Here is a 17,189-nt window from a genome sequence, read left to right as displayed (position 1 = left end):
ATGATTTTCGTATTAGAACTTAATCATATTCAAGGAAACGACAATAATATTTCCAGAGCACCAACACAACCTATTACATTAAGATCAACTGCAGCGTCGGTACCACAAAACGCACTCTCAATCAAATCATTATTATTACCCGCTACCTTACATGATGACTTTATTGAAAAAGCTACAATTCTAGCAAACAACCAACATTTAGAATTTTTCTCGGATGGATCATTATGCAGACCTCCAGACAATTTAGCACCGTTAATGGGCTTTGGTTGGCTTTTATCTTCACCACCAGATATCGCTATGAGCTTCTATGCTCGGATAACCAATTGGGCGAGTTCATCTGGAGCAGAATGTTCGCGATTTTCAATTTACTTTTAATTTGTCCACTCCGCAGTAATATAGATTCACAAGCTACTATTCAAACCTTTAATGCTTTATATTTATATACTCCTCGATTAACTGATAGACGTTTACAAAAATTGAATAACTGCCATCTATGCCAGTCCATCAAACAAATTATTGACACCTTACAGCTTCAAGTGACACTTTCAAAAGTCAAAGCGCACTCTAATAATTTTTACAATGACCAAGCGGATGCGTTAACGAAGCAAGGATCTCGTAATCTTATAAGTGACGTTAATCACAAAGACCTCAAACGTCAATAAGGTTCACTTATTTTTAACAAAGAACATATTATTGATAGAAATATTCGTTCCACTCTCAAAAAACCCTTACAATATAGAAACCTAGAAAGACATTTATCTCACGATTTGATTCAGGACCTTTCATTCAATGAAATCGTCAATTGGGAATTTACTAAATCCTGTGACTTACAACCCTTTCGATCGACCTACATCTCGTCAACTGAGTAAAATTACAAGTTGGAAGATGAAAACTTCGACTTTAATGTTACCTACTTTAGATGGTGTAAAAACGTGTTTCTTATGTAATATGGAAGACGAGTCTTATCTTCATCTATGGCAATGCCGGAAGCCATCACTTCATTAATACCTATATTCAACAACTTTTCTGGCAGGGCGCAATCAGATTTGCGCTATATTTTCTTGGACTCGAAAACCGATGTCAGAAATTTATTAAACAAATATTTATTAATTTTTTTACTTAATTATACCCCAAACGACTTTTAGCACCTTTTCAAGCGGCTATTAGATCAAAGGAGCGTATCAAACGTTTATTATTATCATTCGTTCATGATCTACATGTTGAAATCTACAACACTATTTGGAAAACACGCAACTCAAAATTTAAAGAATGGAAAATTTTCAACAACATATCTAAAAAGACCTTCCAAAACTACCGACGTAGACAAACACATAATTCGCCACCCTCGAAGATCACTCACGACGACAACCTACACAATCGTCTCAGTATCGATGTCCGTATAGCGATGATAGACGCACCCTTGTCATTACCGTCATGTGGATTTATTTTACCTCTTCAAATTTCCTTCATAACTTACCGTGGTATCATTCGCTAGACTTTTCTGTTTTCGAAATTGGTAGAGCTAATATCCCCGATTTCATAATTGAATGCGCTTTGTATCAGATTTATTTTTCAGGATTAAGTCAAAATTTCTGATATAAATCAGCATTTATATTTATTACCTTTACCATATTAAAGATTAAACAAACTTGATCGCTCGTGAACATGAATAATGTTGGGTAAAGACTCAAAAGAAATACTATTAATGTCTGAATTATATTAATAAAACCTTTATTTATTTATATTAATACATTTGATTATAAAAATATGAGAAAAGAATAATATTAAATATTTGCAATAAATATATATAAATATTTCGCTATAAAAAGCGTAGTTTCAAACTAACATTTCCCACCAACCGCCGCGTTGCTCACTCTTTCTTATTTACTTGAAATACTTCATAATCTTCAAGTTCAAAATCCCCATCTTCACTAATTTTAGTTTCATAATCACCATTTCTACATTTTCTCTTAAATATTTCAAGATCATATTCACCAAAACTATGACTATTATTAATACAATCATATATTGCTTTTCCTTTATTTTTGACTCTACTTAGTATAACAGTTGATGAATTTAAAGTTGATTGATTAAATGAAAAAATAAAACTATCATTTGTTGAAAGATATCTACCTGAACCATTCCAACTTATTGGATTATATCCTCCAATGACATTATTTCCTTTCAATTTAATTGCTACAATTGTAGCTCCTTTATTATAACATCTTTCTTTAAAAGTTTTAACATCAAATCCATCTCTATTTCCATTTAAAAGCAATTTAAATTCATATTGTGGTACTCTTGAATAATTCTCTTGTTTTTTATCAATCCAATGAGAAATTTGATAAATATGATCTAATTTAATTATTTTAGAATATTTATTAACACTACTTAATTTTCTTGGTAAAATTTTTGTATTTTGAGAACTTTCTGGAACAAGAAAATTTAAAATAATATCTTCATCAAGTTCTTTTGGTAAAAGTGCTGATAATGGTCGTATCTTATAATAATAATTTTGTGAAGAAATTTGAAAAAATCTAATATGTGGAATAAAATCACGAATTGTTAACTTAATAACTTCCATTTCTTCTGTTTTCCAAAGTGTTGTATTAGAACTAATGGTAGAATTTTTTGAAATAGCCCATTTCAATAAATTATTCCAAATTTCAATTTCTTCCATATCAAAATCATCATTTTGAATAAGTGAAAGAAAAGCATCATTTTCTAATTCTATAAATAAATTAGATTCATTAAAAAATCTTCCAGGATTATTACTAATAATATCTCTGAAATAAACATAAAGTGTATTAAAAACTTCTTGACGACATGATAAAATATTAAATAATTTAATAATATCTTTCTCGGACCATTCTTTTTTTAATTTAACAATATGATTTTGAATATAATTAATTAATTCTACAAGATTAATTTCATCCGCTGCAATAAGTAACTCCCCAATCCCTGTAATGCTTGTATCTAAATTTATAATCCCGGTATAAATATATTTTAAAATGATCTTAAATGTGTCAGCTTTGATATTTGGTTTTTTAAAAATAGTAACATTCCCTTCTTTCCTCGTCCAATTAGACGATAAAGCGGCCTTAAAATAAGTTGACCTAATTCGTAATATATTAGAATGTGCTTTAAAATCGTCTGAATTAGATCCTTCTCCAGCTTTTATTATTACGTCGTAATCATCTGCTTCATTATATAATTTATTTAAGTCTTGTAATAATGAATTTATTAATGTTTCAGAAGTCATAGTAATTAAGAAGAAAGAATTTTGACGGTATGTTGTATTTGCATATGTTGTGTTATAAAATAAATTTTTTTGCCGATATTCTAACGCAAATTAGTTTAATTGTTTAATTAATGTTACAAGAAACAGGATGATCCCTTTGTTTGTGCAACTGAACACATGGTAAACAAAAATTTAATTTCGTGAAGATCGCGAAGATTAAAGCCATAAAAAACTATATTTTTTATAAATATAATTTAATTTTTGTAACATTTATTCATATAATTCGGAGTTACAGTATTATTTTTTGGAATTTTTTATTTCATTGATAAATCATGAAGTATTTGATAATAAAAATACGTGAAATTTGCCATAGTGAACAATTTCCATCATTATAATCTTTAGAATTAGCAGCTTCACTCTATAAATTTTTTTTTAGAAAATTGATCACACGTCAGCAGCAGTGTTCGAAAAGACCTGGTCATTTTACCATTATCAAATTTTTATTATTTTTTTTTTTTTTAAAAAAAAAGTATAATGTAGGCCAGAATTATAACGCTAGCCAACATTAATCTCAAAATGACTCGGGTCGTTTGTCATTTGTCATTTGAATTTCAAGTCATTTGCCAAAGGAAAATCTCAGAAAATTTCTTATATAAGCCAAGTACAACTTCACAGAAAAAAAATTTAATAGAAAAATAAATAAAAACAAATAATTTTTTTTTTTTACGTGGTTATTAGTTTTATTTGTGATTCCGGTCAACGCTATTTATTATTCTCTTTTTGACCCGCACTTTAACTATATGGCAAAAATTTTGAAATAATAAAATTTATTATAACGTGCGTCTAATTTCATAACCCTAATACACCATATTTTCATAATTATTACTATAACGATCTCTTTTATGCAACAAATATTGTGAGGCAATAGCGTAGCGTTGGTTCGTCAAATAATGATACATGAGAGAATATCAATTTTTCGTCGACTAAAACATTTTAATGGGAGATAATGCAATATATTCATCATTTATCACCTTTTGGACTAAGATTTAATCTTGTAATATTAAATTACGTTAGTTCGTATTAAATAAATTCTGATAAGGTTTATCTTTATCTCTCTTACGAAATTAAATAAATGCACAATTTATTACGTTCTTACATAGTTTATTAATGATATTTGTAAAAAACTTTGCTCATTAATGAATTATTTCCAATTTTATTGATGAAAAATCAAGGTAATACCGATTTCTGATTTTATTAAGTGATTAATAAAAAAAATTTTTTTGTGCAAAAATTTTAAAAAGATAAAAAAGGGCGCGAGTTAGGGTTAAGATAGGATTAGGGTAGGACTGGAATTAGGGTTAGGATAGGGTTAGGATTTGAGGTAGGATTAAGGGATTAAGGGTAGGATTAGCGGAAAATTAGGGGTAGGATTAGGGATTAATGTAATTTCTATTAAAGTGTTTATCGACATTAAAAATAAACATCTGAGAGTTTCTTCGTCAATTTGATTTGCTGTAATAGATTGTAAAGGTCAAATATATGTCTCTAATTTACCAACAAATCTTCGCTTCGCTCCGTACAATAAAAGGTGGAACTCCAGATATAATTTCCACTTTCACATGATCATTTAAAGACTGCATATGTCACTGAATCGAGAATAAGGGCTGCCTCTTAATGTATTCGTGAATTAAAATATTTCCATCGTGATTCGTGAAAATCGCGATGGACAAGATCTTGTCTATGTATTTCATTAAACTATTATGCAACATATATATATATATTTTTCCAATTGTTTTTATATACTGTTGATAAATTTCTTCTTAGGTTGCCCTTATTCGCTTAATCCATTATTACTATAGCCCAAAGAACCAAAAATTTATAATTGCAGATGGGCTCGGATCAATTGTATTTTCTGTTTAACAAGAGTTTTTATTGAAAGAGGTGAGGTGAAGGAGGAGGTGTAGGAGAACGTGTAGGAGGAGGTGTAGGAGAAGGTATAGGAGGAGGGGTAGGAGGAGGGGTGGAGAAGGTGTAGGAGAAGGGAGTGAGGGGATTTTTCAAAAATTGATTTTTTTTGTTATCTAAATTTAAAATTTTTGAGAGGTTTTGTTAAACAGAAAATCAAATTGGTCCGAAATGAATCATAATTAAATAAATTTTCTTTAATATTATTGTGGCATTGCAGCATTTCAATATCATGCCGGAGAGGTTGATCTAATGTTGTATTCTCAATTTCAGTCCTTCTTTCTTGACGCTTGTTTCACAAGTTTTTCAATAACCTCGGATCAGGTCTAGGAATGAAACCGAACGATCGTTTTTTACTTTGTTTATTATTAATGATATCCTTGAAATTATCCGCGAATGAGTCGATATCTACAACTGCTTTCCATTTGAATCTATATAAACCATCATAATTAGTTACTGCAAAAATTCATGAATTAATAATGATTAAATAAATATGTACTCACCAGAAACCTTTTCAAATATATCAATGTACTCATTTAGAGACATGTTCGCGCCAGCAACAGTAATTTCAGAATTACGAGCTTCTGGCGTTTTAAGTGACTCTACGGTATATTTACCAAAATCGGAAAAAGAAGTGGTGGGAATCTTTTTGCTAACATCATCATAGAATGTAGCTTTCTTCTCTTTGATATCAAATCCACACCGAAGAATATGTTCTTGGAGTAGTCCGAAATAAATATACGTATATTCGAGACCACTTTCTTCTACATAATCTCTAAATTTGTTTTTATTATCCGTGATTGGATGAGCTTTAACCCTTTGTTAAGAAAAAAAAATCATTATAAATTTTATCATAAACATACAACAAAAAAAAGAAAAGAAAAGAAAAAAAACATACTTCATCTTTACGGATGGGATGAACCTTTTTACTGAGGCATCTTTGGCTGGTGCTTGAGTATTACAATAGGTCGCACCGTCAAGATCGACATTTAAAGCACTAATAAGAACATCGGTTCCTTTAAGTGCTTTAACAAGATTATAATTTTCATTATAATCCACGTATACGATTTCTGCTCCCTTGGAAGCCAATGATTTAGCCATTTTATTATCATTTTCTGGCTTCCGTCGAAGAATTTTAATTTGATAGGAGCCATCATCCAAAAATGCCTCAGCTATAATATGGTCTACTTTATTCGTACCTCCAGCTATAGTTACGGTTTTGAATTTGGAGATACTCATAATGAGACAGTTTTTTATTTAAAAAGGTTTATAAATTTTAGATATTATTTGAGAGATATTTATCAATACCATATATAGTGAAAGAGTATTGATAAATTTTAAATATTATGTGAATTTTAGATACTAAGTGAGAAGTTAACAATATTTAATAGTTCCTTTTCGTCAAAATCCACCCTATTTATATTTAATGTTTATATTTTGTTTACCATATAGAGTTAATAAATATCATTGTTCGGATCAGAATATCCAGAATATTCCGTAAAAATGAAACATTATCCTTAGCGAAAATTTTTTTTTTTATTTGGCATACACATATTTTATTGACTATTTGCTGATTATTGAATATACATATATGGAATAAGCATACGTACATACGTTTTGTTTACATAAAAAAAAAATGCCAAAATTCTTTTTTTTTCACGAAATAAATCAGGAACGAAAAAAATATCAAAAAATATAATAACTTGTCCAAATTTGTTGAATTTGTTGTATAAAAAATTTCTAAAAAAAGAGACTGGATCCCAAATCTAGAACGCCAACATGCATAGAAGTTTCCAACCCAATTATATTATGCAGTTAACCATTGAATATGTTATATCATTATATGCGACATGTTTCCTTTGTATGCACATGTTTCAACATATGTTAAAAAATTTTCTAATCGCTTTCATGATTTTTCCTTTTACAATTCATTATTCGTAAGAGTTGCATATCAGATGATTGTTCTATCTGCATTCTTTTTGGTGAGCTAGGCCCTGTATATTTAAGATCTGCTAACTTTAAGATTGCTATTGTATTCTACTTTAGGAAATCGTATTTTTTTTTAGTTTTTATTTTAAAAATATATTATTCGTTTTTTTTTTGAAAAAATTGTATATTATTTTCTTTAAAAAAAACTCTGATAAATAATATACATAAAATTTATTTATATATCCTTACAATCTTATCTGAAATATCTCAAAAAAAAAAAGAATAAATAGTTTTTCTTGTATAAGTAAATAAAAAAAAAAGCAATGCGTTGCTTTTTTACCTATAATAAGCATTTCGGTAATATCTGTATGTACTCCTGAGTTTTTTGATAAGGTTTATTGGTCATATGTTCAAAACCTATAATATGTAAATGATTAAAAATTCTTTGAGATGCCAAATATGATAATGGATCGCTGATCGACATTTTTTTAGCTGTGTATATTCATGGCGTAGCATACAATAATTTGCATTAAAGTAATGATTAACCATCAAAGAATTAATTGTTTTGGGATAAATATTTCGGAGTTCCGTATTTTTTTTTTTTGCTCTTTTCTAACGAGCGCAATAGACAAAGGCGATTTCTTTTTACAAATTATGTACTACTATTCTAATTGTTTTTGGATAATATTTCGGAGTTCTGTATTTTTTTTTTTTTGCTCTTTTTTAACGAGCGCAGTAGATGAAATTTATTGTTTGATTTGTTTGCATATTTCGATAGGTTGAAAAAGATTTTTCCAATGAAAAAATTTGTAATTAATTGAACGTTAGTGATGTACTTTATAATTAAGTACAGTATATAGTATATACTACTACTATAAAATAGCAAAAATTTTAGTATTATACACTAACTTTTTATTAATTAACAACTTGCGCAATTATATTAATATATAAAAAATTGATGTCACTTTGATCGGTGACACAATAAAACTTGTACTCTTAATTTTCGCTAGCTCGGAAGGCGTCACTTAACAAAATTATTTTCAGATAAAGACTGAAAACCGTTATTAAGTCCGAAGTGGTGTCTGTTATCTAAGGAACATAACAGAATAATGATGGGCAGAATAACGGACATGACGTCATCAAACGTAGTGGAATGTTTTCAGACTTCCCGCAGCATCACCATTGATTTACTAAATTATTTAAGATATTATTTAAGCGTCTAAAATTAAAAAATATATATAACAGGAAAAATCTTGCATGTCCTGATTAAAACAGCCAATTTGGATGGAATCCACTTCCTACTTGCCACCCATATTAATGGGATTGGGAAATCCCATATCCCATCCCATATCCTATCATCCCATCCCATATCCCATAATCCCATTCCAAAATTCCAATCCCATATCCCATATCCCATATCCAATATCCCATATCCCCATATCCCATATCCCATATCCATATCCCATATCCCATTAATTTGATTTTTTTTTTATTATAAAAATAAATATTTTTTACTACAATAATTTTTTTGTTATACTAAACAATTTTATAAAGCAATAAATAAATAAAAAATAAAAAAACTAATTACAATGATCTATCGAGTTCCATAACGTATAACGTATAATATCATATCATAAAATTGTTTATAAGCACTAATTGCATAATGTATTTATTCTAATAAAAAAAACCGAAATACTTAATGTTTTGAAATGATACTCTTAACATTAAAATTAGTTATAAAAAATATTATTATTAAGAAAAATCAGTTTAATAATTTGTGAAATCGGTGAATTCTGTCAGTAAGTAAGTTGACTGTCGGTGAAATACTGTAAGCTGAATCTGATCTCTGTAAAATTAAATAGTCATATAAACGAACGCGGTATGAATTTCATGCGAGAAAAACAAAATTGTCAAATCGATTTTACGAATGTTCTCAATAAAAAAATGTTAACAGTCAGTTCGTGAATTTGATGTTGACGTCTTTCGTATTTTTTTATTAAATTGCGGCTTTCAGCAATTCAGTTTGAGTCGTCGTTCTTGTTCTTTGGCCTCTTCCGATGTTGTAAACAATTATGACATTTGGATGCTTCAAAAAGAATGGTAAAATATATCTTCCAATCTTCTTCATAAGTATCATAGTCTGGAGTATACTTGCAACCCATTTAAAATCCCATTCCATTCCAATCCCATATCAGTCCCAAATCCCAAACCCATCCCATCCAAAATCCAAATCCCAATCTCAAAATCCCATTTAATTATATAGAAAATATTTATGATTTTTAAATTTTTTTATATATAGTATATAATATTTTTATATATAATATTTTTATTCTTTAATATTTTTAGTAATATTTTAGATAATTTTGTCTCATGATTACCATCTCGAATTATCATCAGTAAATAAAATTTCACGTAAAAATCTCACGTGATGAAAGAAAAAAAATTTTTAATATTGAAACAAAGTTCTTTGTTTTAAATGCAATAAACCATATTGTGATACAGATATATATTACGTTAATATATATAATATATTGTAAAATTTTGCCCCCAAAACCTAAATTGCATATATATTTGATAAATAAATATGAAGATCATCCCCCTTTTTTTAATTCTGGGCAAGATCATTAATAATGATGCAGATCAAAAAAAATCTTAATGCAGGCCGGATTGTTAAATTTTCTATTACCCTTTTGGGTTTTTAACGACCAAAGGCAATGAGATTCCATATGTTTATTCTAGGCTTCTAAAAAGGAATTATGCAATCCATAAAAAGAAAACAAGGGGATCGTCATAATCGTATGATATGCAACTAATAGAATAATGAAATTCTACAAAAAGACAAAGAATAAGGGTCAAAAAACCCATTTTTGTGTCGTTATTATAAAAATATATGAAATTTTTTTTTTTAAATCAATTTACAGAATTAGAAATAAACAATTATGTCATTTAAACTTAAACATGCCAAGAAATGTATTGAATAGTTCTACAATTTTTTTTTCACACAAAAGAAAGGTGTCATGGGAACTTTGAAAAATCTTTATTTTTTATCGATTTTAGCTAGTTCAAAATTACAATCTACTAATAATATTTTCTTAAAGGATTGTTAAAATCGAAAATTCCAATAAATGCATATTGGCGTTTTTCGGAATTAGTCATCTTTTGTTGTTTAAATAAATTTTTTTTTTTAAATAAAAAAAAAAAATTAGCCCAAATAACCTAAATGAATCATATGAAAAATGTATCTTTTTTTCTCTTTTCTCAAAAGAAAAAATATTGCCGATTTTTTTTTAAAAAAAAAGAATTTCAGAAGTTGTATCGCGGAATTCCGAAATTTTTTTCAATGAAAATTTTACGTTTACTTTTGTATGTCGTCATATGTCATAGTAAAAGATCCACAATGAAATTAAAATGTAAACGTCACTGGCCAACTAAATATCGATCGTACTTCAATAAATCCCAAAATAGTATACATTATTGAAATTTTTTTGTAATAAATATTTTTATATTATCGGTTAAAATGTTACCTTATTATATCTCGTGATTTGCCGATCAGTAGCACAAAATGATTAGCGTTATGGACCAATTACTAATTAAATTAATTAAATTTGGAAAATTGCCATTAGCGTTAGGAAACATGATTTCCAGCCACTTCCTTTTTGTAAGTACAACACCATATCCACACGCTTTATTTGAAGTGGTTTTTTCATAATTTTATATTTTTGTTTCAAAATTTTTAGTAGTGGGCAACGTCAGATTGTTGTTTTATTACATAGCCACATCCCATGATCGGGTTGATCGGCGAATCATGAATTAATAATAATTGAATTTAAAGAAGCTTTTTTTGTTATATTTCAAGTCATTTTTGTCAAATACCAAGCCATTTTGTTAACTGTAAATATCAATACAATTAAAATACTGATTTTAGGCTGATTTGGCTAATGGCTTTTTCGTTAATATTTAATTAATGGTTTCTTTATTAAGTGTTTAACTAATGGCTTTATTTCTAAATGTTTGATTAATGGCTTTTTTGTTTAATATTTAACTAATGACTTTTTTGTTAAGTACTTAATAACTAATAGTGGCTTTTTGTTACTAAATATTTAAATTATGGCTTTTTTATTAAATATTTTGATTTGTGGCTTTTTTAAGTGCTAAGCCCATTAAGAATTAATATAATTTTAATGTTAGTATTTCATTAATTTTTTTTGCATATTTAACCTTTTGCATTATTTTTTTTTACATATTTAATTAATAATAAATAAATATTATCTAATATTAAATTATTTATTGGTTAAAAATGTTATAACTTTAAATTTCAATTATTATCTATTTACAGTATATATATACAATATAAAGTCTTCTGTTAAGCTTTTTTTGTCAAATACGAGCCATTTTCATCAAATACTAAGACATTTTGATTTGGCTAATGGCTTTTTTGCCTAATGTTTTTATGGCTTTTTAATATTTTGATTGAATGGCTTTCTTAAGTGTTAAGCCTTTTAAGAATCTGTATAATTTTAATTTGGTATTTAAACCTTTTGAATTATTTTTTTTGCATATTTAATCAATAATAAATAAATAAAATTATTTGGTTAAAATGTTACACTTTATATTGTCCTTATAAAAAAAAATTCTCCTCAAAGACTCAGGCACGTGATCATTTTTTTTTGTTAACCAATTGGTTAACTTAGAAGGAGCGAATGATAATGAATTAGAAGTTGAAAATATTATCGATTTATCAACAAGCTCCGTATTATTACCCTGAATGGCTGATTCTGTAAGCTTAAAGCACTTTAAAAAGAACTTTATATTTATTATATTATCTGTTCTGTTTGAAAATATATACATCTTTTTGATATTAAAATAGTTTGAAATGGAAATGATGATATTATCGATGCTGTGCGCCATCAAAAAGGTTTTGTATTGGTGTCAATTCGTGGTGTTGATACCTGTATACTAAGTAACATATGCTAAAATATTTATTTTTTAATTTTTTTTACGTTATCTCTACAATTTACGTTTTCGGTTATTAAGAATTGAAATTTGTTGTACAATAGGCAGCGCCGCAGCGGTACAACTTTTATTTCGTGAACGATAGGTTAATTAATATGATATAGTAAACACGAATGTAGTTTATAACCGCAGACACAGTAACATTACGTATTAATTATCTAAGTCTAATAGCGGTAATGCTTTCAGTCTCGGGTTACTGATTGTTAAGCAACTTGGCGTACATAACACGATCTTTAATATACAACAACTATAAATTTCGTTTCAAATTTATATTTATTACAAGTTGATGAATAAATTACTTCCCATTTTATACTTCCCTGTATAAATTTTTCATCAATAATTGTACGGATTATATTTTAACTTTATGTTTTCATATTTTCGTTTGCCGGAAATTTTTATATTAATTTTGTAATTCTTTTATGACATGCATTCATACTAAAGCTAACCAGCTACATAATATTTGATCTGTTTCACATAAAACAGGAAATTTGTTTTATCGATATCCGTTATTTCAAAATAATTTATATTTCATTATTTGAATATTAAAGAAAATATAACAGAAATAGTGATAAATTAATTATAAAAATTAATATATATGTATGTATAAATATAGTTAATATACTGTATATAAAAAAAATGATTATCATGATAATAGATTAAATTTTTTTATGATAAAGAATTTTATTGGTGCTAAGTTTTGGCTGTGAATTGTGGCTTTCTGTACTGTAATTCTGGCTTTGATATTATATTTGACTAAATTTCTGGATGTTTTTTTAATTGGAATAATTAATAATTGTATGACATAATGGGGCTTTGATGTTTATTTTTATAAAATTATTTAAATATAAATGATTTGGAATTTGATGAAACTATTGAGCCTCTTTTCTTTTCCTCCCTTTTTTCTTCTAAATTCAAATGATAATCTATAATGTTAATTAAACTTAATATTTTTTAACCTTTTAAAGCTATTTATCACAAGAAGCGTAGCATATATAAAAAAAAAATGTTTAATTATAATAGTTAAACTGTAAAACAATCCAATTTTGGATGCTTATAGAATTACTATATGAGTATTCAGAGAAGGGATTAGTAATATAGAACAACTGTCAACACTATAATTTATGGATGGCCATCAATAGTATGGAAAATAATTTTGTTTATGGAACATTTAAATACCGTAAATAAAAGTATTGAAAATAATATAGTCCTGTAAAAAAGAAATTACATCAAATTCCAGTACCACATGATTCTTGATACAAGTATTGTCAATAGACCAGTAATCACCTTATTTCCACTTCTGATACTTCTAATGAATGAAATCGGTCACATTTTCATCGGATTTTATATCAGAATATAAGGAAAAAAAGGTGTTTAATATTAATAGTTAAGGGATTAGTATGATTGCATAAACAATTTCATCACTAATATGGAGAAAATATAATATTGATATCGATCAATGTTATGAATTCATTGGAAGTTTAGAAAAGTTTTTCACGAATTCATATGAAATGATGGAAATCTACATTAGGATACAATGTTGATACCATGGCACGAGAAACAGAACATTATCATGCACAGATTATGCAGATGATATGGATTGTCAATCATTGCAGTAATATTTATAGAACAACTATTCATATAGATGCAAAAATCTACATAATATTGATTCACCATAGTCTACAAGATAATTATTCTGATGGATCATGAAGTTAACTAGTCTAAATCATAAATACTTTAAATAATAGATAGTTAATTTTAAAAAATCAAATGTTTTTGATTTGTAAAAAGAAATAAATCAATTCAGTACCACAGATACAAGTATTGTTAAAAGACCAGTAAACACCTTCTTTCCACTTCTGATGAATGAAATCAGTTTCCTTTTCATCGGATTTTATATCTGAAAATAAAGTAGAAAAGGTGTTTAATATTATTAGTTTATGAAACAATGGAGGAATATTGATTCACCATTATTAAATGATGCTTTTTGATTATGAAGTTATAACTCCCTTAGAAGATGAATTAGAAAAAGAAAAATTTCGTGCTGATGCGGCTGCAGCATGATAAACCTAAGTTATGGACATTATAGAGATATATTATTACTGATCATGATTTTACTAAATGTAGCTTTATTCCATTTGTTATAATTTGCAATAAATTAATTATTTCACAGTAGTAATATTTAAAAAATTCATTTTTTAATCTTACTTATTAAGCATATAGTTTACATATCCATTAAGAGGCCATCTTTAATTTATCCAGAATTATAAATGCTTTGATAATTTTAATCTAACAAATAACATTAAGAAAACTAATTTGGATTACATAATATAAAGACCAGAGATGTTTATTGAAAAAAATGGAAGGTCATTAAAATGGCAAAAGTGTAAAATAGAATATACTTCAAGGTATCAAATTCAGTACCATTCAATTAGAAATAGTTCTTCATTATCTCCAATCCACCTTCTTTACATTCATAATGATGGGATCATATTTATATTCATCAGAATTTATATTTAAAAATAAGATAAAAAAGGTGTTTATAATAATAATAATGAACCTACTCATCAAACTTCTGAAATAAGGGAATTCAGAGAAGAGATTATTAGTAGTATTTATCGAACAACTGTGATAATACAAATGAATATACAGTGATGATACCAATATGGATGATGATACTCATGATGACATAAAACCACATGACGTCGATTAGCTAACACCTGTCCAATTACTCAATGTGAAAATGTATTATCAAAGCCTGTCCATGATCGTTTCAAAGCACCAAGTATTACAATTGCTGGTCTTCCTATGTCAAATACAAGTATACAACTCTTACTGGATACCATCATTAAAGCAACCAGTATACTATATTGGTTCATCATAGTGATACAATCCTACAGATTGATTGCTCTGGTGGATCATAAAGTTAATCAGCAACATAAGTAATGCATTTATAATATTTACTCTTAATATTGTTTATTGAATATGGTCTACACATAAATTAACACACTATTCAATTATCCCGAGTCATATTATATTAAAATAATATGATTAATTTTGACTTGACCAATAACATTAAAACTGGTCAATTTAGATAATATTTTATAAATATAAGAGCTTGTATAATAATAATAGTGTAATATATCAGAATAATGTAAAAAAAGTACAAGTATTAAAAGAGTAAAAGATATAGATATACACCATTTTATTTAGTGTTAGATAGAAATGGATTACTTTTCTGGAAAGAGACTATCAAAGGATACAACAACCTATAAGATGATTGACTTTTACTTCAATTAGTATCAAACTTTAAGATAATATTGCTTTAGAATAATATTAAGATAAATAACTAATACTACTGATATCTATGAAGTTTGACATCTTTCACTATTACTCCTTCCGTTGAGATTACACTAATAAACTGTTGTATCATGTATTAAATTATACGTATATGAAGTTTGGCATGTTTTAACTATTAAACCATTGCCATTTAAAAATTATCCCCAAGTAACGGAAATTATTAAAATTTTAAATAATAATTTTATTAGACAAAGAGACAAAGTATAATGAGATAATTTCACTAGACAAAGAAACAAGGATAACGAGATAATTTCATTAGACAAAGAAACAAAAATAATAAGATAATTAACACGAATCATAGAGGAAAATGAAATATAATTAAATTAAGATTATAGTAACAAATATCTGAGAATTCAGCTAATTGTATCATTATTATACGATTTATATGATACAATTTTTTTAAAGGTCCTACATTTAATATAACCATACCATATCACTATTACTCAGAAAGATTAGGGATACTACATCTAAAAATAAATCAGAATCCTATAGGGTATTTCTACATTACTTATCTATTATTCACAAAGTAATTAAAACATGAGATGGTAGCAAATTTTCTCACCAACAGATGAGGGAAAAAATTAATTAGTTCTTTAATTCCTAATCCAATAGAGTTTGTATTTTGTAAATAAAGAACATACAAACAATTATTTTCAAACAACTGCTGGATTGGTGACATTAAAATTTAGATAATATTATATAAGAATATGAAGATAACTAAAAATACCAAATTCCTTTAAAAAATTGATATTATATAATTAATTGATTGAAATTTAAATCATCTCATTCAATTACCTAAAATCAATGAGTTTTAAAAAATCATAGATTTCAAAGGAATTTTGTATTAAACAAAATATTACCTATTACATCCAAATTTAACAAAGAATAATTTTATAATATTTATAACACGCTGTAGTTCAATATTCATTAGAGCCCATACTTTAAATAATTTTACTCCCGAATTCGAATATCCATTGAAAGTCTGGACTCTAAGTATAGAAAAGTTTAACTAAAAAATTTAATTATCTCCGGTGACTTTTCAAAGATTTATTAATTATAGCCATTATAATATCTCAAAAAGCACATTGATGAAGAATCAAATGAAACAACAACTTCCAGCTATCAAAGAATGGATTGAAAATATAAGATTGCCCTCAAATGGAAAAGCAGCAGGACCATCCCAAATTTCCATAAAAAGGGACAAGGAATATGCAGAGGAACTTTACAGCCAGAATACGATGAAAGATTATTATTATGATATTGATAAATGGATGATAAAGATTAATAATTTCTGTAAGTCATATTTATCAATTATAGAATTATTCTTGATTACAAGAAGAGTTATGACATTACTTTAAATGAAGAAGAGAGATGCAACAGAGATAACTTATTTTAAAGCTGGCAATGATTTTATCATTAATAATATTTCCTAAAGAATCAAATGCAATTAAAAGTATGAGCAGTTAAAGAAAATCAATGTAGTTATTGATTCTTCAATCAAAGAAATTACAATTATGCCATTCCAGCGAAGTTATCTACTGAAATATTTTGATACACCCAAGGATAAATGTAAATACTGGATATTTATTCATTTATTATTATCCAGATTTATCTATTTTATTTATATACTAGTGATTTAATTATAATATATGGTTAATAAGATCTCTTAGATGAAGAAACCTTT

The 17,189-nt window shown here is 27.0% G+C and overlaps 4 protein-coding genes across 4 annotated transcripts; 2 read left to right on the top strand and 2 right to left on the bottom strand.

The window, feature by feature from the left end:
• Positions 1-375, top strand: OCT59_001573 (uncharacterized protein; the record flags this gene model as incomplete). The annotated part of the gene is made up of 1 exon (XM_025326214.2): positions 1-375. The coding sequence occupies one exon, from the start codon at positions 1-3 to the stop codon at positions 373-375; it is 375 nt and encodes a 124-aa protein (XP_025177221.2).
• A 1,334-nt stretch (positions 376-1,709) lies between these two features.
• On the bottom strand, positions 1,710-3,288 carry OCT59_001572 (uncharacterized protein). Its single transcript, XM_025317955.2, has one exon. The coding sequence runs from the start codon at positions 3,260-3,262 to the stop codon at positions 1,871-1,873; it is 1,392 nt and encodes a 463-aa protein (XP_025177222.2). The 5' UTR covers positions 3,263-3,288; the 3' UTR covers positions 1,710-1,870.
• Positions 3,289-5,614: 2,326 nt separating this feature from the next.
• OCT59_001571 (uncharacterized protein) lies at positions 5,615-6,445 on the bottom strand (the record flags this gene model as incomplete). The annotated part of the gene is made up of 3 exons (XM_025309329.2): positions 5,615-5,637; positions 5,710-6,023; positions 6,105-6,445. 3 exons carry the CDS (start codon positions 6,443-6,445, stop codon positions 5,615-5,617), a joined length of 678 nt encoding a protein of 225 aa, XP_025177223.2.
• Positions 6,446-16,593: 10,148 nt separating this feature from the next.
• On the top strand, positions 16,594-16,863 carry OCT59_001570 (uncharacterized protein; the record flags this gene model as incomplete). The annotated part of the gene is made up of 1 exon (XM_066139675.1): positions 16,594-16,863. The coding sequence occupies one exon, from the start codon at positions 16,594-16,596 to the stop codon at positions 16,861-16,863; it is 270 nt and encodes an 89-aa protein (XP_065989063.1).
• Between the last annotated feature and the right edge of the window lie 326 nt (positions 16,864-17,189).

The sequence above is a fragment of the Rhizophagus irregularis genome, chromosome 1 (assembly GCF_026210795.1).
Source record: "Rhizophagus irregularis chromosome 1, complete sequence".
In the NCBI taxonomy this organism is placed as follows: domain Eukaryota; kingdom Fungi; phylum Glomeromycota; class Glomeromycetes; order Glomerales; family Glomeraceae; genus Rhizophagus; species Rhizophagus irregularis.
This window is presented reverse-complemented; position numbering and strand designations above follow the sequence as displayed.

What these genes read in the sequence shown, in the direction of transcription:
- OCT59_001572 (XM_025317955.2), bottom strand. Translation starts at nt 3,262, where the DNA reads ATGACTTCTGAAACATTAATAAATTCATTATTACAAGACTTAAATAAA.